This window comes from Protopterus annectens, chromosome 2.part2 (assembly GCF_019279795.1).
Source record: "Protopterus annectens isolate FY-2018-M chromosome 2.part2, PAN1.0, whole genome shotgun sequence".
Taxonomy (NCBI): Eukaryota; Metazoa; Chordata; order Ceratodontiformes; family Protopteridae; genus Protopterus; species Protopterus annectens.
The window spans coordinates 1,127,215,339-1,127,239,327 of NC_056730.1; the positions used below are offsets into that span (position 1 = coordinate 1,127,215,339).

Below are 23,989 nucleotides of genomic sequence, written 5' to 3' on the forward strand. Positions count from 1 at the left end.
GGTGTAACTTATACACTAAGAACTAGTGCAAGGTGTGATACTTCACATGTGGTTTACCTTGCTACTTGCAAAGTATTCAGTAAATTCTATGTGGGAAAGACCGATAGACTATTAAGGGATAGGATCAGGGAACACCTATACCATATTAAGAAGGGTAGTGTGTTCAATGCTTTAGCAAAACACATTAAAGAAACGAATGATCAACACACCTTTAAATTTATGGTATTAGGTAAATGTTATGAGAACTAGAGGGGTGGTGACACCAGAGTTCAAACTGAGAACCTGGAGGCTAAATGGATTGTGAGATTAAGAGCTAACACAGGATTTGGTCTTAATGACCATGTTAACAACAGGAGGCCAGCAAAAAATGTGTCAGATGAGAAAGAAAAACACTAAGAATGATACATAGGTATCAGACTATAATTTATTATTCAGACCGGTTTCGGCAGAACAATGCCTTCTTCAGTGTAGAAATAAGTTGAAGATACAACAGTAAAGCTCATGAATATTTATAGACAACCCCCACCAATGAGATCCCAGATATATTACCACTAGTACTAATACATGAATTGAAATCAAAAGAAAAACAAGTGAAAGAAAACAAAATACATATATAAAATACAAAAATAAATATAAATGACCATTTGGAGACAAAAATACCGAAATAATTTTCCCCAGGAATAAAACATATATATGTGCACTATAAATGTACAATAATGTCCCCCGGAACAATAATTTCCACAGGAATAGAATGTATGCACTGTTAATGGGCAAACAATAAATGAAACAAAACCATCAAGACAATGTTCAAAGCATATATCAAAAAATAATAAAATAAATGGGCAATAGCAAACTGTTCCATTCATAAAAATTGTGGTTATAAATGGTTGTTGAGTCCTGGTGAAAACAACGCACCCAATGTGATGATCCAGTATTTTTCTTTGTGGTTGAGTATATTGTGCCATGCCTGAGGATTGCTACGATCACCAATAATCCTATCTATAACCATGAAAGTAAATTGTGCATCGGGTGTTTCATTGTATAGCGATACAAAGCATTGGTTTCTTTCTGGGTTTTGATATCAGATCTGTGTTCGTTAATGCGTGTTCTGAGTGATCTAGATGTCTGGCCTACATAAAAGGCTTGACACCGACAGGTTGCCAGATAGACCACCCAGCTGCTACTGCAGTTGCCAAACATTTTACACTGATATACTCTACTAGTATTGCGACTAGTGAACTGTTTAAGTTTGCTGACTTGTTTACAGGAACCACAATGACCACAGGGGAATGTACCCACTAATTCGTCACCAGACATAGTCAACTGTTTGCATATGGCTCCCCCACTTTCTGTATGTTTGAAATGAGAAAATATGGAACCCAATGTTTTGCCTCTTCTAAATGAAAATCAACACTGTGAACCCAGTATGGACCTCAAGTGTTCATTGGCCATAAGAATGTTCCAATGTCTGTTGACAATTCCCTTAATAGCATTTGAATTTCTGCCAAAAGTAGTAACAAACCCGACAATAGAGTCTGGGGTGTAACTGTCCTGTATTTTGTATTGTAATAAAGTATTTCTGTCAGTGTTAGTAGTCTAGGTCCAAGCCCTGGTAATGTCCAGGTGTCCGTATCCTCTGTTAGCAAATCTATGATAAAGATCTAAACTGGCTCTGTCATAATCCAATTGTGTGGAACCTAGGCATTTCATGTGCATAAATTGTGACTTCGGGATGTTGCGGATGGTGTGGCGTGGGTGCATGCTGGAAGCATGCAATAAGGTGTTGTATTGAGGATATTTACGGTAAATCCTGGTGTTCAGTGTATGATCCCGATTCCTGATGACTGTGACATCCAAAAAATTGATGCTTACAAGACCAAATGTTACCGTAAACTCAATCCCCCAGATATTATGATTGAGATATTCAACAAATTCCTGCAGATTCCTGGCATCTGCCCGCCACACCATCCAGCAATCATCTAAGTATCTGCGTCATATATCAATTTCCACTAAATAGATATTATGTAATGGATCATAGATCATGCATTCCTCAAAGAATGCCACAAACAGATCAGCATATATGGGAGCAAATGATGCTCCCATAGCCGTACCCAGGAGTTGCCAAAAATATCTCAATACAACACCTTATTGCATGCTTCCAGCATGCACCCACGCCACACCATCCGCAACATCCCGAAATCACAATTTATGCGCATGAAACGCCTAAGTTCCACACAATTGGCTTATGACAGAGCCAGTTTAGATCTTTATCATAGATTTGCTAACAGAGGATACGGATACCTGGACATTACCAGGGCTTGGACCTGGACTACTAACACTGACAGAAATACTTTATTACAATACAAAATACAGGACAGTTATACCCCAGACTCTATTGTCAGGTTTGTTACTACTTTTGGCAGAAATTCAAATGCTATTAAGGGAATTGTTAGCAGACATTGGAACATTCTTATGGCCAATGAACACTTGAGGTCCATACTGGGTTCACAGTGTCGATTTTCATTTAGAAGAGGCAAAACATTGGGTTCCATATTTTCTCATTTCAAACATATAGAAAGTGGGGGAGCCATATACAAACAGTTGACTATGTCTGGTGACGAATTAGTGGGTACATTCCCCTGTGGTCATTGTGGTTCCTGTAAACAAGTCAGCAAACTTAAACAGTTCACTAGTCGCAATACTAGTAGAGTATATCAGTGTAAAATGTTTGGTAACTGCAGTAGCAGCTGGGTGGTCTATCTGGCAACCTGTCGGTGTCAAGCCTTTTATGTAGGCCAGACATCTAGATCACTCAGAACACGCATTAACGAACACAGATCTGATATCAAAACCCAGAAAGAAACCAATGCTTTGTATCGCCATACATTGAAACACCCAATGCACAATTTACTTTCATGGTTATAGATAGGATTATTGGTGATCGTAGCAATCCTCAGGGATGGCACAATATACTCAACCACAAAGAAAAATACTTTGATCATCACATTGGGTGCGTTGTTTTCACCAGGACTCAACGACCATTTATAACCACAATTTTTATGAATGGAACAGTTTGCTATTGCCCATTTATTTTATTATTTTTTGGTATGTGTTGATGGTTTTGTTTCATTTATTGTTTGCACATTAACAGTGCATACATTCTATTCCTGTGGAAATTATTGTTCCGGGGGACATTATTGTACATTTATAGTGCACATATATATGTTTTATTCCTGGGGAAAAAATTTTTGGTATTTTTGTCTCCAAATGGTCATTTATATTTATTTTTGTATTTTATATATGTATTTTGTTTTCTTTCACTTGTTTTTCTTTTGATTTCAATTCATGTATTAGTACTAGTGGTAATATATCTGGGATCTCATTGGTGGGGGTTGTCTATAAATATTCATGAGGTTTACTGTTGTATTTTCAACTTATTTCTACACTGAAGAAGGCATTGTTCTGCCGAAACCGGTCTGAATAATAAATTATAGTCTGATACCTATGTATCATTCTTAGTGTTTTTCTTTCTCATCTGACACATTTTTTGCTGGCCTCCTGTTGTTAATATTGAATACTTTGCTCGTGCATTGACTTACGCTCATAGCAGCATGTTTGGTTCTTAATGACCATGTACCATTGAGACCCATCCTGAAAAATAGACCATTATGTAGGTAGAATCTGTTACATTTATGTAGTTTATATGTATTTGTAATATGCATTTTTTGTAATATTTCTTTTATGAAATGTTGTTTTTGTAATGAAGTTTTTATATATTTTACCATGCATTTTACTGTGGGCTGAATACAACTGTTCTTTGTGCCTTTAAGAGTTTTCTCTTTTTAATCATGTGACTAGCTAATGCTTAGTATAAGAATGGGTGTGTTGAGTGCTGCTTTTTATACACCTGAAGAAGCCTTGTGGTGAAAGCGCTTGTGTGTCTTGTAATAAATCAGCTGAAGGAACTGGAGCCTTGCCTCTGCCTGCTTTTATTCTAAGAATCACCATCTATTTGATGATGTTCTGTAAAGTTCCAGAAAAACAATGTGTCACTGACTAGGCCAAACCTTTACAATTATGCCAATGGGAAAATAATAACCTTTTCTAACAATAACCTGCTGTCTTGAATTGTCTCTCACCTAAGCTATGTAGTCTGCAAATTCATACATTTTTAATGCTAAACTTCTTAAGTTTCTTATTTAGAATCTCAGTCTGCAAATAGAGTGTGCAGTGCATGGAAGCTTATTACAGGGTCATAGCCTTTACTAATTGATTAACACTGACTGGGGTTCATAGGGGGTTAGTGTAGTGCACAGAACAAAATAGTGCAGTTGACTGCTTATACAGGGTATGGGTGATTCTATGACACAGATTGCATGGCTGCAAAATGGTTTAAGTAGAGCAGTATGCAGTGCATGCTAGTGACATTTATTTATTTATTTTATTTATTTAACATTTGTTCACCAGAATTGTCTGGCTGGACCACTAGTGTCTGTTTTCGGGGGAGTCCTGGGGAGAAAAATTCCATACAGCAATAGAATACATGCTGTAAGATAGTTAACAGGGTTAAAATACAAAGTTGGAGTACAATTTATGAGCATAACACTTTCATGGAATAGCATAGGTACAGTATATGTGGAAGGCATTATCATAGTAGAACATATTACAATATATACAATATATACACAAAGCATCAGTACAGAGCAATATGTTTGCTGCAGAGGCGTAAGGAAGTAGAATCCTGCAGACATGTAATTGAGGAACCTCATGAAATGAACCACATGAATGTGCAAATGAAGGAAAGCAATATGGTAGACCATTTCAGATGTATAAAAAGATGGCACTCCACAGTCAGGCTTACCCATTTTGAATGCCAAGTTTTGTTGTGTACAACATGTGATCTGTGTTTGGAATAGCAACAGGAGTAGCATAGTAGCATGGTTGGTGCTGCCATTAGAACCAATACTTATAGTAATGCACATAGCAGCTATTTTTGCTCCTGGAGGAAATATAGATAACACCTGACAGACCGACAGACAGTCAACCATTTCTATGTCGACTTGGATATGGTGTAAGGGATCTAGTTGATTTGTGTTACCCATAAGTTTAATTGAGGGGGTATGCATGTATGCCCTTTTGTGTGGACACAAAGTATGTGTAACATTAGCTATTTTAGCAACAGGAACCTTCCAAGGCCGTATGTGAGACATATTAGGGGTTTGCAGGCTTCGGCCTCACATATTCTAGACCAGTTTCTTAACATTATGATGTAGCATTGGGAGGTGCATATCTTGATCTCCAACATCATCTGTCTTTTCTACAGCATAGCCTGTTTTCTTAAGGTTCTGTGTGCCTCTGAACCTGGTCAAACAGGATTATAGGATCATAGGAGGTTGCTAGGCTAATAGCCCTGGGGCCCTTCCAAGCCTAGCCAAGAGTTTATCCCAAAAAAGAAACATCAGTCAGCACCTGTCACCCCTGTCAGTGAGGGACACAGGTGGAACCCGTGGGACAAATTTGTGGTTTCCCATCCAATCATCAAAGTTGCGTTTGATGAGGGTCAGCAAGGTGCTCTGTTTGATGTGTATGGGAAGTCTATTCCAAAGACTGGGCAGCCTCTGGGAGACAAACCTGTCTCTCAAGCAGGTTTTTGTTGATGTTGCTTATTAGATTCAGGCCTTTTGAGCAGGTAGTGCGTGAGGTGTTAGACTTACAGATATGAAGCATCTCTAGTAGGGAAGGGTCCGAGATTGCCTTGTGAGACACAGATCACCCCTGAGCAATCTGTACGATATCAAGTAGAGTGGTAGTGATTTCAGCCTGTCAGTGTAGGACAGGTGTTGGAGGCCATGGATTCTCTTTGTGAGGTATTTCAGTGTCCTTTCCAGTTGGTGCAAATGGTTGGAGAGGTACATCCCAACGGGGCGTTATACTCAATTGTTGGTCTAATGAGGGAGGAGTATAGAGAAGAGATAACCTTCTTTTTTCTGGATGCAATCCCTTTACTTACAAGATGAACCAGTTAAAAGGCTTTTCTTACCACTCCCACTACATGATGGTTGAATGTGAGGTTATCAACCTGAGTACCCAGGTCTCTCACCACAGGTTGTGTGCTTAGGGGGTTGCCGTTGATGTGGTAATCAATAGGGGGTCATGTTTTTGCCGAATGGTATGATGATACATTTTTTTGCATTTAGCTTGAGGCCATGACTTTGGCACCAGTTATTAATTGCAGTGAGACCCTCTTGCAGTATGTTAACATCATTTGGGGTGTCAATGACAGCACCCAACTTACAATCATCCTCTGAGAAATAGATGCCATACAGTAGGGGTCCCTGGACAGATACCTGGGGAACTCCACTAGTGACAGGTCTGCTATCGGAGGTGGAGGTGCCTATTTTGAATTTGAGGGTCCTGTCGGTGAGCCAGTTGGCCACCCACCTGATGAGATAGGGATTTACGGCAAGTTATGTTAGCTTTTTGATGATGCTCAAGTGGGAGATTGTGTCAAAGGTCTTGGCCAAGTCAAAGTAAGCTGTATGTACTGACTTTCCCTCATCCAAGGCCTTGGTAACAGTCACAAAGAAGTCAACCAAATTCAACAGGCAAGATCTACCCTTGACGAATCCGAACTGGGTGGGGTCAAGTGCATGGAGATTGCCTATGTCCTTGTTTATGAGATTCATAATAATAATATGCTCCATGGCTTTACAGATCAGACTTGTCAAGCTAATGGGGTGATAGTTTCGAGGGTCAGTAGTGGCACCACCTTTGTGCAAGGGAGTGACAATGGCAGTTCTCCACTCTGCTGGAATGAAGCCAGTACTTAGGCTGTGGTTGAATAGGGTGCTCAATGGAGAAGCCATTTCTTGCTGGAGATGGGGCAGAATACATCCTGGGATACTATCAGGTCCCATGGAAGCTGTGTTCTTTGCCTTGGATAGGGCCTGTAACACGTAATCTACAGAGATGTGAGGTGAGGGACAAGTATCTGGGATGTTAAAAGGGCCTTTGGGGGGGACAGGGGGGTGAGGTTTGCATTGTACCTATCTGCTAGCAGGTTGGCTAAGTCAACAGGATCAGTGTAAGTAATACTGTTAAGTACTAATTCAGAACAAACCTGGGCTTTGCCATAGAGGTTTCTAAAGTAACTGAAGAAGACTTTATGGTTTCCATTTGTTATGGAGGCTAGTTTCAATTCATAATTGGCCTTAGAGGTTTTCACTAGTAATCTAATTTGCTTGTTAAGGCTAAGGAGGGAGGTTTTCCAATTTGGAATTTGTTCCCTTTTACCCCTGGACAACAGTTTCTTCCATTTGTTGTAAAGCCTGTTGATAGAGGATGTCCACCAAACCGGTTTGTGTTCCCTTGAGGAGCAGGTTTTAGTTCTGTTGGGTATGGCTGAGTCCTTGCAATTGTACAGATAATTGTATACTGCATTGGCATACTGTTCAGCATAGTTGTCTGCATCCTCTGAGAGGAGCGATGGTGTGAAGCCATAGATAACCCTCCCTTAGGAGGTTGTACTCCACTTTTGATATGTTTTTTAGCTTGATTATGGCTGGGTGGGGGGGGGATATTGGGTGGGAGAGAAACTTCAAATGAGACAGTCCGATGATCTGATCTCACCAGGGAAGAACATACTATGTGAGTGGTGCATTGGTCATGCAAAAGGCTTCTACTACCTGAACTGCCAAGTGGTTTGTAATTTCTTGGACATTATAATTTGTCTTTGTACCACCCAGGCAGTGCACATGATTTACATACATTCCAGCAGTTCCTGCAATGGGATTTCCCACAGGGTTATCTAGCCCTTATTAAGTAGCCAGTGAGCAACTTCAGACCATGCAAAAAGTATCCTATAATATAACCACTTTAAAAACCCAAAACATGGTGATATGGGTATCTGGACTACTAAAGGGTACCCCCAAAGTGGGTCTCAAGGGGGTCACTGCAATAAAGTCTGGACATATGCAGTAAAATACTTACGTATGCCATATTCCACAACATGGTGTTGTGGAACAGCAGATGAACATTGTCCATGGACCTGCCATACAAGTCAAAACAACAGCAGCAGAAGTGCAGGGTAGAGAGCCAGGAGAGGAGTCTGTAACAACAGAGCTACAGTCAGCAGAGGGGGTGCAGTGCACTGCAGAATTGACAATGAGATGGTGTCTGGTCCAGAACTGTGGGACAGACAGCACAAACTAAAATAATACATGCTGTGTCACACCTAGAAAATGCAGGGCATTGCATGGATTGATCATACTGTGTGTGAAAAATCACTATACCCACACAGGTTTGGAAGTGGGAAGGGCACAGCCATCCTGTGCATGAATGAGGCAAACAGTGACAGGTGACTGCAACACTGTAATGCTGGATGGGGTGAACATGGTAGTTGCGTACTGTGGGAGACTGTGCTCAGAACCCAGGCTGGCTTAATAGTGCAGAAGGCTGGAGCCCTAACTACTGCACAGATGACTGGGGTTTGATAAGTGGCTTTGGCAATGGAGGAGCCGGGCAAAGGAGAGGAGTGAAGGGGCACCTCTTCCAGGGGTTGGTGAAGGATGCACACATTCAAGGGAACATATAGTGGTGAGATTTCACTGCTGGAGATCAGGGAAACCACTGTTTATGCTTTGCAGGAAGGGCAGGGCTGCTTGGAGGAATGGCCCTTGTGGATGACACCGATGACCAGGGGTGGCAGGTCATGTGCCGGCAAGGCAACACCATCTCACCAACAGACTGTGTTATCTGACATAGGATACCCTGTGCCCAACCGACTCCTGGGGCCTCCACAACCATGGACTCCATGGCCTGAAAGGCAGACTGGGATATCAGCTGCAGAGTGTTTCATGTGTACACTAATGCAGGCAATATTTTCCACCAGTAACATCATCAGCCTTGTTTGTCTATATGCGTATATATGCTCAGTCACTGTGCAGTTGGTCCATGTTCAACAAGCCATGAAGCACGTTCAGCATCTCCACAGTAGTGTGAGTACCAGCCATCACTAACTTGCACATCTTGTGATTGAGTATAGTACTTGGGAACAGTTCTGGAGTCAGGGTGATGCTGCACCCCCTCTCCATCTCTCTCTTATGGTATATCCACCTCCGAGATGGTGAGTATGTCCAATATGTGTGGGGTGGAGATACAGGTGGAGTGCATGTGGGATTCTCATGTTCAGGATGTCTGTCATGTTGTGGTGAGGCTGTGTGCAAGCTGGTACCTCAATAGGAGCATCTGTAATGTGAGATGTGGGAGACCCTTCTCCTTGTATTGTTACAGAAAGTGAAACTGTATCATCAGATTGTACTGCCGGCTTGTTTGTCATTTTCAGCTACAGGTACCCTGCTCGTATCAGCCCTGTGTTTTCTTGTTGTGCTGGGCCCCCCACTTCTGGAACTTGTGAAAACCAACACACACCGTGCAGTGGTACGTGTGGAAGTAGTGATGCACAATATGTTGGAAGATGTACCTTGTGTAGGATGTTGTATTTGTAGACCAAGATGCTTGAAAGGACAGACGTGCAGGTTGTCCTTGGTCAGTCCCAATCTTCAGTCATTCAGTAGTGTGTACTGTAGTCTACTGTAATGGACATTACTAACCTTCTGCCTTCCCCTACTGACACAGTTGTGGTTGGTGTCAAGCTTGCTGTTGTATTCAAGCCAACTCCAGGTAAGAGGGGGATGATTTCCATAGCTGGCAAGTAACACCAAAAACTCCTCGACCTCTTTCAGACACTTCTGACTTGGTAGTCCATCCCCTGTGAATATTTTATCTGTTGCTGTCAGTCACGCTTGCTAAGGTACCTTTTTTGGCCACCGTGAGCATTCACATCCTGCACCAGTCCCTGTCACATCTTCATCTGATAATGCGCGTCTACAGAACCTTTACCAGTGATTCAAATGTCATGTGTGCAGAGGGCCTACAGTAGCAGTTCATTTTTATGGTTTTAGAACTTTTCTAGGCATTGCCTTCCTCAATTGGCTTGTATAAATAAGAATAAAACATGTCATTCAGTGGATGTATAGGCTACACTGTGGCGTGCATATAAATATGGTCATAGCCTCTGTCCCTTCCCTTGTGGACCTGTTTAACAGCTGCTGTTACTGCTGTGCACAGCCTCACCCTCACCTCCTTTTTTTGTACTGTACCCATGCCTCTACACATAGCCCTGGAATGCCACATTCCTTTTGGTATGCACTCTCCCCTGTATCCTTTGTTTGTTGTTTGATGCCACCTGTACAGGCAAACACTACTGTACCATTCCAGTGTGATGGGGTCCCAGTTAAACATGCAAGACATGTTCCTCACTCATTTTGACAGCCACCACAGGTTTTGTTATGGATGAGATACTTTACCATACAGGGCTCCTTCATAAACTATGTAATGCTGCTTATCTCCGGAGCTTGTACTCAGATTCCACAATCGTGAAGTATTACAGTTTGTGTTTTACAAGATGTCATTAGTATTGCTTTATATTGTGATAACAAAATGCAGCTAGTGATGTGGATATGCTAATAAGGCCTGGTGTCACCAATGTTTATGAATAACAGCCTGTGCGTAATACATTAACAGTACATAACAGCGCAAGCCATGTATGTTGCATTTAACACAAAGCATGTGAACTCTACACTTGTGCATACAGCATGTGTATGTACATAGCACAGTGATACATTGCTCAATACTCAAGTCACAATCCTCTAGCAGATTTACTAGGTGGCCATGGCTACCTCTGGGAGTGGTAAAAGTAGGTAGGGCTTTTACATGGGATGACAGGGAGAGCAGAATTTTCCTGTCTTTCCTGCACAGTGATTTTAAGAAGTGCTTGCTGAGGCACTGTGATGACTTTTGATGAGGGTGTTTTTCCTGATGTGAACCAGCATTGGTGTTGAGGAATTCTACTGACACCACCCAGTCAGGGGAGCAATTTCATTATCATTATGATGACTTGAGGAAGTACCACCTTGCCTGCTCTGATAGTGGGAGCCAGAGGTTCAAGACAGTGAGCTAAAGATGTACACCCACTAGGTCTGCCTGCCATAAGAGGGATGATGAGCCCTCTGGTGGAGGTGACCTGGAAGGGTCATTGGCACTCTATTTTCTTGCCTCTAAGCATGGAGAGTGAAATCTTCTCTCATGAAGGTGGATCAATGGGGTTGCCACTAGTGTCCAAGCCTGAGTTGTGGAGGTTAATTGCTGCTGAGGTGCACTAGAAACTAGATGATCATCCTATCAACATGAAGTGCCTTTTGGCAGGACTGATGAAGTCACAAGACTAGCAGGCTCTGCCCGTGAGATGCATAATATTGGTCACAATGGTGAGTAATGACTTGGTTTGTTCCCTTCTGGGCCAGCCTGGCAGCCAGCCATGCCAAGAGCCCACCCTATTCCCCCTCTTGGTGTGTTCCCTCTCTTATGCATCATTCCCTATTCTTTGTTTATTGTTCAGTTGTCCCCATTGCCAATTGGCTGTCCTCTATTTATACGTTAAGTGTCTCTCAACTTTCATCCTCACCTTTTGTGTATATACTGTCGTTGTCTGTCTGTGTTTTGTGTGTCTGTTTTATATTTATCTGTCTATTCCTGCTACTTGCCCGTCTTGCTTTGTGCAACCATAGCTTTTCCGTGGTACTTTTGCCATCCACCCTTCTTTTGAAAAAAGTTGCAAAAGGGCCTCAATCCCTGCAAAAAGTTATGCTTCCTCCCCCGATCTTTCATGCGTTATAGTTATCCTTCTGTGTTTTTCTCCACTTGCTGTTCTTCCCATTCCTACTTTGCTATCTTCCCCATTCATCTCCATTTATAAGATGAATGGGGTTGACCGTTTGCTGTGCTGTGCTGCCCTTGTGGCAGCCTGCCAGTAGTTACAATTATATGCCATTGCATTGCGTGTGTGGGAGCTGACTGATACGGCTGCAGTAGCATGCTTTAGCTCTGACATCCTCAGTGTCATCCATGGAATGCAGTTCTAGTACTGCTCCAGCCATATTACCACTGCACCTATATTTTCTTATGTAGTCCTTTGCTCAATGTGCCGACACTATCCTTTACTTGCTACTTCTGTAATCAGTTCTCCATCTGTTCGTACAAACACATCCTTGGGCATATAGCACTTGTCATGACATTTTATTATTTCATTATTTCAGATTATTCAGGTCTATAGAATTTTTTTTTTTTTGCCTTTGCTTACAAATCACGTCTGTTCTTGGAGGCCGCCTATTGTTTCTTTCCACCCAGAACCACCACAGTGAGGGGTACACTGACGTTACTTTACTAGATGGGTCTCATCCTTCTGGATAAGAAGAGCCTCTCTCCTACATCAGGCTGATTCCTCTACAAGCTGAAAGTGAAACAGGGGATCCATGATCATCACACTGTGGCCTAACTGGGATTCTACATGGCTGATTTCCACCATGCATGCTAATGTACCCTTTAGATGGCTGGATGGAGATGCCTTCTCAACCATCCCTCCAAACCAGCAATTTTTTTATTCATGATCCTCAGCAGAGCTGAAGAACGACCTGCTGCTTCAGCGTTCTGCCACTGTTCCAGCTTAGGCACCCCGTACTCTCTGCCTATGCCAAACACCCAAGTTACTAATCAAATTCAGGTTGTATTGGCGATAGTCAGGGCTTCATCCCTCTCTGCCACTGATGCAGGCCTACAGAATCCTTTAACTTTACATTAGAAACCCACTTATTCTAGGAAGCCTTTGGTAGTTAATGTTAATACATATAGATTTAAAAGCTGTCAGCTTGCCTAGTAATTTTGATTCAGATAATTTTCAGAAACCTTATATTTCTGTAATATTACATATAATTTTACATTACATTTTTTAAATAGTCTTAATTTCTCAGTCATAAGTCATCATAGTATTTCCCTACTAAATTAACTGACCTGTAATATGGAATCCAATTTGCATTTATCACTCGCATTTAAAAAGTTTATTTTAAATAAAAGACTTATCTCAGTCTGGATAAGTACACTGAAATATAATTCAGTGACTCTATACAACTCATAAAGGTACTGATGAATCAAGCCTGCTTTTATACTGATAAACCACTGAGGACAGATGTCTGGATTTATAGATGTGATACATAATGCAAAGCATGCAGAGAATCTTTGTGTAACCACATACGTCACTAATAAAGGAGAATGATAAGATGTGGAATGCAAACTAAAGCATCTGTAACTACACAGAATGGAAGTCTTGGCTGTGCATTACATGTGTTATTGTGGGGATAAACATAAATACTATGTTGTAGAAATCCATATTGGCATTAATCATGTATCACCAGTACCCTGGCCATAGGATAACAGTGGGGCATAGTCAGTATCAGCACTGAATAAACTCAGACCTAAACCAGAGTAGCAGCATTGGTCCCCCACACTTCCTACAGTCTTTAAGAAATTTTTTTCTCATGGCCTAATGCTCCCTGTGAAATAAATAAGTCAATAATTTAGTGTGTACAGTGGAAGTGGTGTGGCTTGGCCCTAAAAAAAAGATGAATTTTTTTGCACTCCATTTCTGCCTGGTATAAAAGACTGAGAAAAGAACAGCAAAGATGAAGAAAGAATGGCTATAGATGAAATGTTGTTTCTTTCAGCTTTTCCCAGTAAGGGGTCGCCACAGCGGAACTCCGGTCTGCTAATGATTGGCAGTAGATTTTTACGTGCCGAGTTGCCGGCCCTGACGCACAACCTTCAACGAAGGTACGCCCATTCACACATGTCTCCACACAGTAGACGCTCTACCTGAGAATCGAACAGGACAACGTCTTACTGTGAGGCGACAACGCTACCACAGCACCACCACCGCAGTTAATGAAATAATGATGAATATTCCCAAGGATGCATTGTGGAAGAAACATTAGATGTAATTATTCAGATGCCATTGGAGATGCAGCAGGAACATGAGAAGTAATGGGGGGACTATAAATTACAACTGTAAGAAAAGCAGGGAGGTATGAAAAGTATGAAAAATGAGTTGGATGCTTAGAAGCTGTTAGAGCTTATTGTGGTGACTGAATATTTAACCTAAAACATGATACAGACATAAAAGACTGATGCTGATACAAGATGGCATTGTGGTGAAGAAGAAAAAAGGTTAAGTTCATAGGAACCTCGGAATCTGTGGCCTAGCAGGTTTGAATATGTAGGTCACAGAAGAACAGGAACCTACATGTTGGGAGGGGGGGGGTCAAAGGAATGAAATCTGCAGGTAGAAATCATATGCAGGTTTGGGAGGCTGACGGGAGTAGTTGCAAACCCAATATTTATTTGACTGTTCACCACACCCTTCTTACCCTTTCTAGTTTTTCCAGGATCTGCTCTTTTAATTTTCGTGAGTGCAGAAAAAAGAACAGATCTGGAGAAACTAGACAGGGTAAGAAGGGTATGGGGAACAGACAAATAAATATTGTATTTGACTTTTATGTGAAATGTTATCTGAGACGGGCGGAACATAATGGTTTTAGATATGAGCTGAGAAGACAAGGGACCCAGGCGTGGATGCTGCTCCCTGCAAATCTGTATGTGTTCGGTTGACTTAGTTTCTGGATGGCCAAAAGTCAAATGGAAGCCCTAACAAAGGATCCAATAAGCAGCAAAAACTACAGAGACTCTTTGGAGCAGAGATGGAGGTGTGCTATCTAGCTGCATTCAACTGCTGTTTCTCATATTAGCAAAAAATGAAAATAAGTAAGGATAGTTGGGGTGAGTCTGAAAATACTTAGCAGTGAGTCATAGGAATCGCAAGTCATTATAAATCAGCCAGTGGGATCATAACTCTCAACATTTTATCTGAATTTGTGAGAAATCATTAAAGATTACAGTGAACAAATAGTGCCAGACATTAAGAACCTGTTGTTCTTTTGAAAACATTTTAGGTTATGAAGATAAAATCTTAATCAAAGAGTTTACTATCCTTCATATTCACCCTAAAAACATACAACTGAAGGACGTTACTGTCCTAATAGCCCTATTCATGCTGGTTAAGCTGTACATTGCTCAAAATTGGTTGGATAGGCGAAAGTTATCTTGGGCTGAGGAAATGGCCGTCAGATACATAAAGGTTTATAAAATTACATTAAACAGAAAATTTGTCATATTCATTAAAATGGTAGTCAAAAATCCTGGACATTGTTGTTTAGCTTCATGTTTAAATGATATTACATAACCTTCTCCTCTACAGGATAAACTCACCATATTGTTCATACAACATTGTTGTAAATAATTGTACATAGATGTCATTTTGTATATTTAGATGTTATTTATATCCATTCTTGCATTCATAAATGCTTACATACATACAGATATTTCAAGTACGGGCATTAATGCCCTTCTAGCTTGCCAAGATACCAAAACACTTGTTCCCATAATAAGTATCCAGGCTGTTGTTAAAAATATCTAAACTAGTACTTGCTTTACTGTAATTTGGTAGTCTGTTCCATGCATCAGTTACTCTGTCAGAGAACCAATTAGTACACTTCTCATTCCTATAGAATCTCCTACATAGGTTGTCTGATGATTCTCTAGTACATTTTGTTAACCCCAAACATTCCCGGAGGTAGTTATCTCTAAATGCCCTATATAACTGAATAAGATGTTCTCTTAGAAATCTGTAAGAGACACTGCACAAGTTCTTCAAAAAATGAAAATGCCTCTTTTTTTCTTGTATATTTGAGACTCAAAATCTAATAAAAGAATTTGAAAAAGAAAAAAATAACAAAACAAATGTTAGTAAGAAACACATTGTTCTGTCAATATTTTAACAAAATAGCAATATTTGAAAAAAATGCCCTGATTAATGGCATTTCTTCATAATTATTTTTTTTTTTTGATTTTTCCCTGATTCTTGACATAACAGGATGAGGTTTTTGTGTGCTGTTATTACATCGCCAGAACCAATAGGCAGACAGGAGGAAGAAGAAAGTGAGACTGAAGTGGGAAGTGCATTAAGGAGGAACAAAAAAGACAAAATTAAAATATTAATGAAGAAATGCCTAACTATACACTGAAAAATCAAGCAACATTTCTGGGATGTTTACAAAAGCAGATAGTGAAAGAAATGTGCAGTGGTACTGTTAAAGGCTGGAATGTCCTGACTGTTTTAGTCAAGTGATGTGTGACAGTGATAGCTAAATTCAAACAGAAAAAAATGACTTGATAGCGATGCAGGTTGCTGACTGAAAATGGGCTTAAAGGAGTACGTCCTAAGATTGTATGGATAAATTAGTGGATGCCATTTAAAACAGATTTGTAGGTAAGACTGACAGACAAAGGTAAGTGGTGTGTAATAGCCCACAAAAGCAGAGTGGTTTAAGTGAGTTGATAGTTTCAGCATTGAAGTCTTCTGTCTGCAACTTGTAATTTAGCAAATTATATTATTATTGGTAGATGTACTGGGGATTAGAGATAAAATGAGCACTCCGGTTGCTCTGTCATCTTATTTCCATTGTAGTATTAATTCATGGCAGCTGGATAATTTATGGTCATGCTGAAAAGAGAGCAGGATGCGGGAACTGGATGGGTTTCTTAACTCTGATTTAAGAAAACTGTGGGAGGTAGGGCACTTTTCATTTTGTAGCTTATGAAAAAGAATTCAAATAAACTAACTGATTAAAATATTCAAGGGGCAACATTAGCATAAAAATTATCTCTTTGTAATGTGTAACATTTATAAGAGCTTTAGCAGTACATAAATTTGAAGAATTGCTTATAGTGGTCAGGTCTTGGAGAAAGGGTCACATCTGTAGCCTGCAGCAATAACAGAAGATTTATAACTTATAGACTCCAAGTACAATGCAAAAGAAAATTACTGAAGTTCTTAACCATCTCTAAATGTGACACCAAGGTAACCTGCAACTAGGATGAAAGAAATGCTGAGCACAGGGGAGGAGACATAGCTTACAGAATGGAAACTCATAGTATAATAAACAGGAGAACTATTACTGAGTTAAAAGATATGCCGGTTATTGTTTTCTAATCAAAAATAGGTGCAGACATGATAACAAGTAGGAAGTAATTGCAGAGTATAGAGGGATGTTGAATGGACAGAACAGTTTTAAATACTGTTTTGATATAATAGAATAAACTGTGACACTGTCACAGTAAGCTCATCATGTACAATGATTCATAGAAACAGGAGACAAAATAATAAGAATCCAGTGGAAGGGTTGGGCTGAATAATTTTTTTTGTAGGACGCAGCAATAAAAAATTTAAACATTTCTGCAAATCCTATAAAGTTTAGTCATTATGCAGATATAATGTAAATAAATCTCTTTTTTGTAGCTAACAGTAACCCAAAATGCAAAAGAAGAAACACATTTATGTGATATGAGAAACTAAGACGTAATGCTGATCTACAGTGTTTAAAAGAATAGCATTAATGTGTGTACTTGATAATATGCTGAAATAATCAGACGTGTGGAAGAAATGCTGGGTTTGTGATGGGGAAGTTAGTGAACTGATAAAGGCAATGCAGTTTTTGAAAGAAATGCTGATAATTGTGTCAAAGCAGAAACGTGTATTCCTGAGCCTGTAAACATCAAAATAATACAGTAGGAGCTTGCAAACAGCTTCTGTGGAGAAATGTAAACTAATTTACAATTAAACCAGGCATGTGTTCCCATGCCAGTAGAGATCATAGTCTGGGTACAGGTGAAGTTCATGATAATTTGTCGCTTAAGTATAGAAGCTGGATGCTTAATTGTTGGTAAGCCCTATAAACACTGAACACCATAGTTGATAATGTTATCATTAGTGACAGAGCGAGTCCAAAATAATAAGGGGAATTTTCATATAGCATAAGTGGAGGGCTGACTGGCAGAGGGAGAGGCTAGTACAACAGATGTTTAGCTTAAGAAGGGTGGAGTTTTGCTTTTGTTTATCTTCAATATAAAGGTTCCCCTTTTGCATATGGGAATAGCAATGACAACTTTATTATTATATGGACTCCAGGAACAAGACATACTAAGGATGTCACAGTGTTATCCTAGTAATAATGGAAATGCATACTAATATGAGATATTTATTATAGTAATTCAGGGGATTGCTAGATAAACAGGAAATGGGTTGTGACAATGATGTAAGCAGGCTATTTATGAGCACGTTTTAAAGAGTGTGTTGAAGAAAAGAGTAATTTGGAGAAACAACAAAATTGATGCATACTTTATGGATGGGATGAAACGTATTTTGGGCTGTTTTATAGCAAGTGGTGTATGCAAATAAAACCAGGAAATGGACTGGGCTAGTAAAAGACTATAATACGGGTGATTTTGGTTGCTCTTCAATGCTCACAGCTTCAAAGGAACCCATGGTCAGAAGACAAAATAGTTTTAGTTGTAAAAGTTTTGTATTGTTCTGATGTGCTAAACATAACAGTCATTCAGAAGACAAATACTTTTGTAGTTTTGTCACTGCTGATCTGAGACCTAGTGGTGAATTAAGTGTACCAGAGGCCCTGGGTGGCCTTCAAACCACTGAATATTCACCTCCCTCATACAGTTTCTTTCTTGAACTGTGTATAAATGCTTCTGTTTGTTTATCTTAACCTTCCTGATTTAAGACCATTGAGTCTGCTGACATTATAATCCATCAGTAGCTGTATTCAGTAATTGCAGCTGCATGGTTGTGTACACCTCAGATGTCTAATTTTGATAAAAGTAGCCAGAGTAAAGTATTCCACCTTGCATTACATAAATACACACTAGCAAAGGCAGACTAATAGCTGTTTAACTTGATCATGACAAACAGCACCTGTAGCCAGCATTGTAGCTCTATCATTAACTGTATACACATCAGATGTTTGATTGCAGTAAAGCATAAATAATAAGTAAATATGGATGCAATAATGTATTTTGTGTTTATTTCACACATGTACTCAGTGGCCCAAGTATTCCAACTTATTTCACACAAATGAACATTAGTGCTGTGAAGCTACATAGTTAACTCATGAAATAAAAGGGTAAGTTACTTTCATTCACAAGCCTCCCTCCCTACCAGCAGTTATAGCTACTCTGTTTTGTATGCTCCATCTGACTGTGATAAAAAATACCTCTCAACCTCTTAGCACAAGAGTCAGGAACCAAGTCTCAAAAACGGACAGATTTTTAAATATTGTTCTTATATACTCATAAAGTTGCTAGAACTGCTGCTGTTGCTTAGGCATGTGTTTTCTGAAGAATATGAAGTCTTTGTCATTATTTAGTTTCTGTAATCCTCAGTGACTACCAGGAAAAAAACACAAATTCTATGAGGAACAAACCAAAAATTTAAGGTAAAGTCCATTCTGGGAAATGAGAGAGAGTTTCAATTTTGTTTCACATAAACAATAAACAACAACTAAATATTCCACATTCTGCTGTTACATACTAGTCCAGTAAACCAGACTTTAAACTGAGAAAGTGTCAAGAGGGTAAGTTGCTTTTATCCACAGCCACCCCTCCCTTATTTAGTGACAATATTCCATATTGACTTGCTAGAAAAACACATTTTATGAGGTTCAGTAAGGGACATTATGTCTGTTAAAAACCAGGAACAGCTTCACATTTGTTTCACTAAACAGTAACCAGAGAATAAATATTCCAACTTATTTCATACAGATGCACACTACTTCTGTAAAGCCAGACTTTAAAATGAGTAAATGACAAAAGGGTAATTTGCTTTCTGTCACATCCAGCCCCACCCCCTTATTTAGTGACTACAGTCCTCATTGATTTGCCAGACAACCACAAGTTTTATGAGGCACAGACCAAACATATGAGGCAGTCAGGAACATTCTGTTTTTCAAGAGAGTAAATATTCAAAATACTTGTCTCAATGTCATACTTCAAACTGAGCAAGTAACAAATTGCTTTTGTCAACAGACACCCCCCCCCCTTTATAGTGACTGCATTCCTCAGTGGTGTACTACTGAGAACAACTGGTTACATGGTAAGGATTTAAAAAATTAAGTCACATTACCAAGACTCATTGCTGTTTCAAACTGGAATCCTCAACTCTCCGTTTTGCTGCTTAATAATCACAAGTGATGAATTACAGGAAGGCAATGAACAGAAAGCTGCAGCACTTTCAGATCATAATGAGCAATTTCTTTCCTTATTTTAAGTAAGTAATGATTTATTTGCTTAAAAAATAAAGTAATAAAGTGCCACAAGATGAACAGTGTCACCTGCTCATGCTGCGTATATGTAAAAGGAATGCATGGTAACTAGATACAGAAGTAAATAATCATGGTGTAACAAGTACAAAGATTGATCTATTTAATATGGAAAGATCCACTGCCAAAATGAATCCATATTGTCTGCTAGGGAGTAGCTTTTCTGTTCAGAAATAACAGTTTAATTTATTCATTGTAGTATTTAAGTACAGTGTGAATACTGATAATGATATAATACTATATCTCAAATTAAAATAGCTTCACTAGAACAAGATTCTTTCACTTATAGTTAATTGTACCAAAGACATTTTTATTGTAGATTGACATTAGTCACATGTTTCTTCTCTTTCTCTTTATTTCCATATACCATACAATTTGTCACATGATGTATTTTTCAGACTGCATCAGTAAAATCAGCAGGTTCAGGATTCAAAGTCTAGAGTAAGTACAAAATGACTAGAACCATTAAATGGAATCAGATACCAACTAAGAATATACTTTTTTCAGATATTTCTATTTAATAATACACTGGATTTGTAATGGTTCTTGTGATGCCCTGTACTGCCACCAGTATGTGACATCCCTACAGTGGGCCAGTGAACAAGGAACCTGAATCCTCACCACTGACACTGGAGAGGGATGTTCAGTTGAAATACAAATGGATGTACTCAGTATTTCCAGATGCAGACCTCTCTGCATCAAGTACAGTTTCCCTTAACAGCACACAGGGAATGATAGTAGTTGACCAAGACAGCTAGGCCTTCTGTTATGGCCCACACAGTGTCACCAAATAAATATAAGTACTCTCAAAGGTTAGATACTTTCTACAAGAACCAGCCACAATAAAATTATTAAATACATTTAATAATAAATAATAGAAGAACATGAAAATACTGAATATATATTCACAGTAAACCACAAAGTTCAGATCACAGGAAATACTGAAAAGAACATTGATGGAAAGACTCGGACAAATAAAGAAAAATAATATCCAAACTAAGCTTCACCATATTCCTGACTAATCTAAAATAATTACTGTTCCCTAGTGAAGTTAGTTACTACCGCAAGGCAAGATTAAATACATGAGCAGTCTTTCTAGCCGGGTTCCAAACAAAATACTGTATACTCTGAGTAATATCTAAAATATAATTTCTAAGAGGGCTGGCAGAATGACCTCATCTGGTCACCTGACTTTGTTCTCACAGTATTCCACTTTAAAGCTGAGACAGGAATTTAGCATAGATGGCTCAATACACATCTTAATGTTTATGGCAGTGCCTGGGGCTTTCCTTCTTTTTACTGAGTTAATGAACAAAGGCTTTCTCTAGACCTAGCATCTCCATTCCTATTCAGTACTGTGGGGTACCACTTTAATGGTTTAACAGCTCATTTACATTTCCCTTATTTTTCTTAAAGTAAGCTAGCTGGTTGCTGTCCCAGTTCTTCTTTCGGCTTTTCCCGGTTAGGGGGTCGCCACAGCGGAATTCCAGTCCGCTAATGATTGGCAGTTGATTTTACAGTGCCAAGGTGCCAGCTCAACCTTCAACGAAGGCACGCCAATTCACGCATGTGTTTTGAACACCACTCAACCGTGGGGAGGACATGCAGACTCCACACAGAAGGCGCTCCAGCCGAGAATCGAATGGGAGAACGTCTTGCTGTGAGACAAAAACGCTACCGCTGCACCACCGCAGCTACTGGTTGCCGTCCCAGTATCCTCTATTAAAACTTGTATATTTAATTCACAGTTACAGTAATACATGTACATTTCTTTTTGTTTCAGCAGGGTGGACTATTGATACATTCTAACACAAGCAAACCTTACAAGTACTTTTTCAGCACAAGCATCTTTACAAATCAGTTTGATATACAAATAATATACAGTTCTAATATATTTGTACACACGCATCTTGTATAAATCAGTTTGATATTCAAAGGACATGCCATTCTTTACAAAACTCCAGCTGGCACTTGCCCATATCATCACAGTTCTAAGTATCTTAAGTCTTAATGATCAGAGATTATGGGTGCTAGTTTTGAGTTGAGCCTTGAATCCTGGCAAATTAATCTTATTTTTAATCTTTTTCCACAAATTGTTCTGAAACTTAGTTGAATGACAGCTAAATATTTTTATTATTTTTAACTGCAGAGCAAAAGATCATGTAGGATAGCTTGATGCACCTGAGTATTGATTATAGTCCTGCACAGCAATCATTTCAGCACAGATAATATTTTCTGTTAAACAAGAGTACTGCTGGCAGGATTTTGAAAACTATGCGAGTACAGTATTTATTGTGTATACAGTACTCAAACACTACCACATTCAGGATTACATGTATTAGTATTGAAACTTTTACAGCTTTTAAGAGTTTCCTAGATGTGAGTATGGATTCTGGAATATTGATGATTAACATTTCATACAGAGGTCAAAGAAATAGATGCTTAAATAAATAACATCTTTAGCAGTGATATTCTTGATGAGCATATTCCAAATATTGCCTTCTTGTCATTCTCTTTCCTTAAGCACTGTTGTACCATACATCCCTGTTTATTTAAATACAATTATGTAAGGTCTGATGTACTGTGTCACACCTCAAGCAATATCAGGGTACCATTTCAGAGTAAGAGCAGTAAGTGTTATACTTTTAGGAATTGGACATTTTAAACACTTAGCAGAGTTCAAAACGATTGTATGCTAAAACTTAGTAGGAAGGTTCCAGGAGTATTTATGTAATAAAGTAAGTAATGCAATTTCCCAGTGTAAATTATGCATTAATGCAGAATGTGCCGTTAGATCTTTCTCTGAAACTGTTCCATAATATTTGTACTGCTTTATAGGTCTATGGCTGTCCCATCCTGGTGAATGTACATTTGAGGTGGATGGCTGTGGCTACACTCAACAGAAGAGAGACAGAAGCAGCTGGCACAGAACAAGAGGCTCAACTCCTACTTCTTTCACTGGTCCCCAGGGAGACCACACCACAGGGGTAGGTGAGTTGCTGTTTGCAGTGTCACTTAGTTTGCTATGGTTACTGCTGGCTACACACCTTTTTCTGAGAAATTATGTAAAACTGTATTTTACAGAAAAATGAAGCATCGCAAATTTGGTTTGACAGGAAAGTCCAGAAATGTGGGCCAAACAGGCCAAAAATCCAGACTTACAATATTGCTGTTTCTTGGAATATTCCCTTTTCTCTGTGGTATAGTGATGTCAGAATTGGTGCATATATGTTTGAGGACTGTAGGATGCTTGTCCTCACAAAAAATAAGTTTAAAAGAGACCAAGGACTTGGTAATGCAAGTCTTGAACTTTCCCTAGGGAACCTCAGGTAAGGTGAAGAACTTCCACCTCAGGTAAGGTGAAGAACTTCCAGGATGGCAGCACAATGAGTGGCAGCTTAATTTCAGCTATTTCAGTGTGAAAACAGAAACACAAAAAAGAGAGTTGGTGAATTTGTCTGTTTAGGTAAATTTCAGTTACTGACTAGTAAGTGCCCTGCTTGGAGGCAAGCAAAAAAGAAATATAGAGAACCTGAAAGCAAAGCAATCACAAAAGGTGAGGAGAAAACACCGGCTGGGAAGAATTCTGCAGCTGTTCAACAAAAAGCAGTTCAGGCTCCAGCTAAGGGGCAAGATACGACTTCCAGTCAGGGTTGCCAGACGTCCGTATTTGGGCGGGACTGTCCCAAGATCAGCAGCCTGATCCCGAGTTCCGCCCTGCCGGTTTAAATCCCGGCCAGCCTCCGCTTTGTTTTTTTTGGGGGGGGGGGTTTGTTTTTTTTTTGATTGGCCTGTATACCTGGCATACGGGCCAATCA

At 39.5% G+C, this 23,989-nt stretch overlaps 1 protein-coding gene across 1 annotated transcript in view; it reads left to right on the forward strand.

The window, feature by feature from the left end:
* The window catches only part of MAMDC2 (MAM domain containing 2), a 1,373,080-nt gene that overhangs the window by 1,175,205 nt on the left and 173,886 nt on the right, over positions 1 to 23,989 (forward strand). The window contains exon 11 of the mRNA XM_044064367.1: positions 23,010 to 23,162. Within this exon, the coding sequence (XP_043920302.1) occupies positions 23,010 to 23,162 (153 nt within the window). The remainder of the gene's footprint in view (positions 1 to 23,009; positions 23,163 to 23,989) is intronic.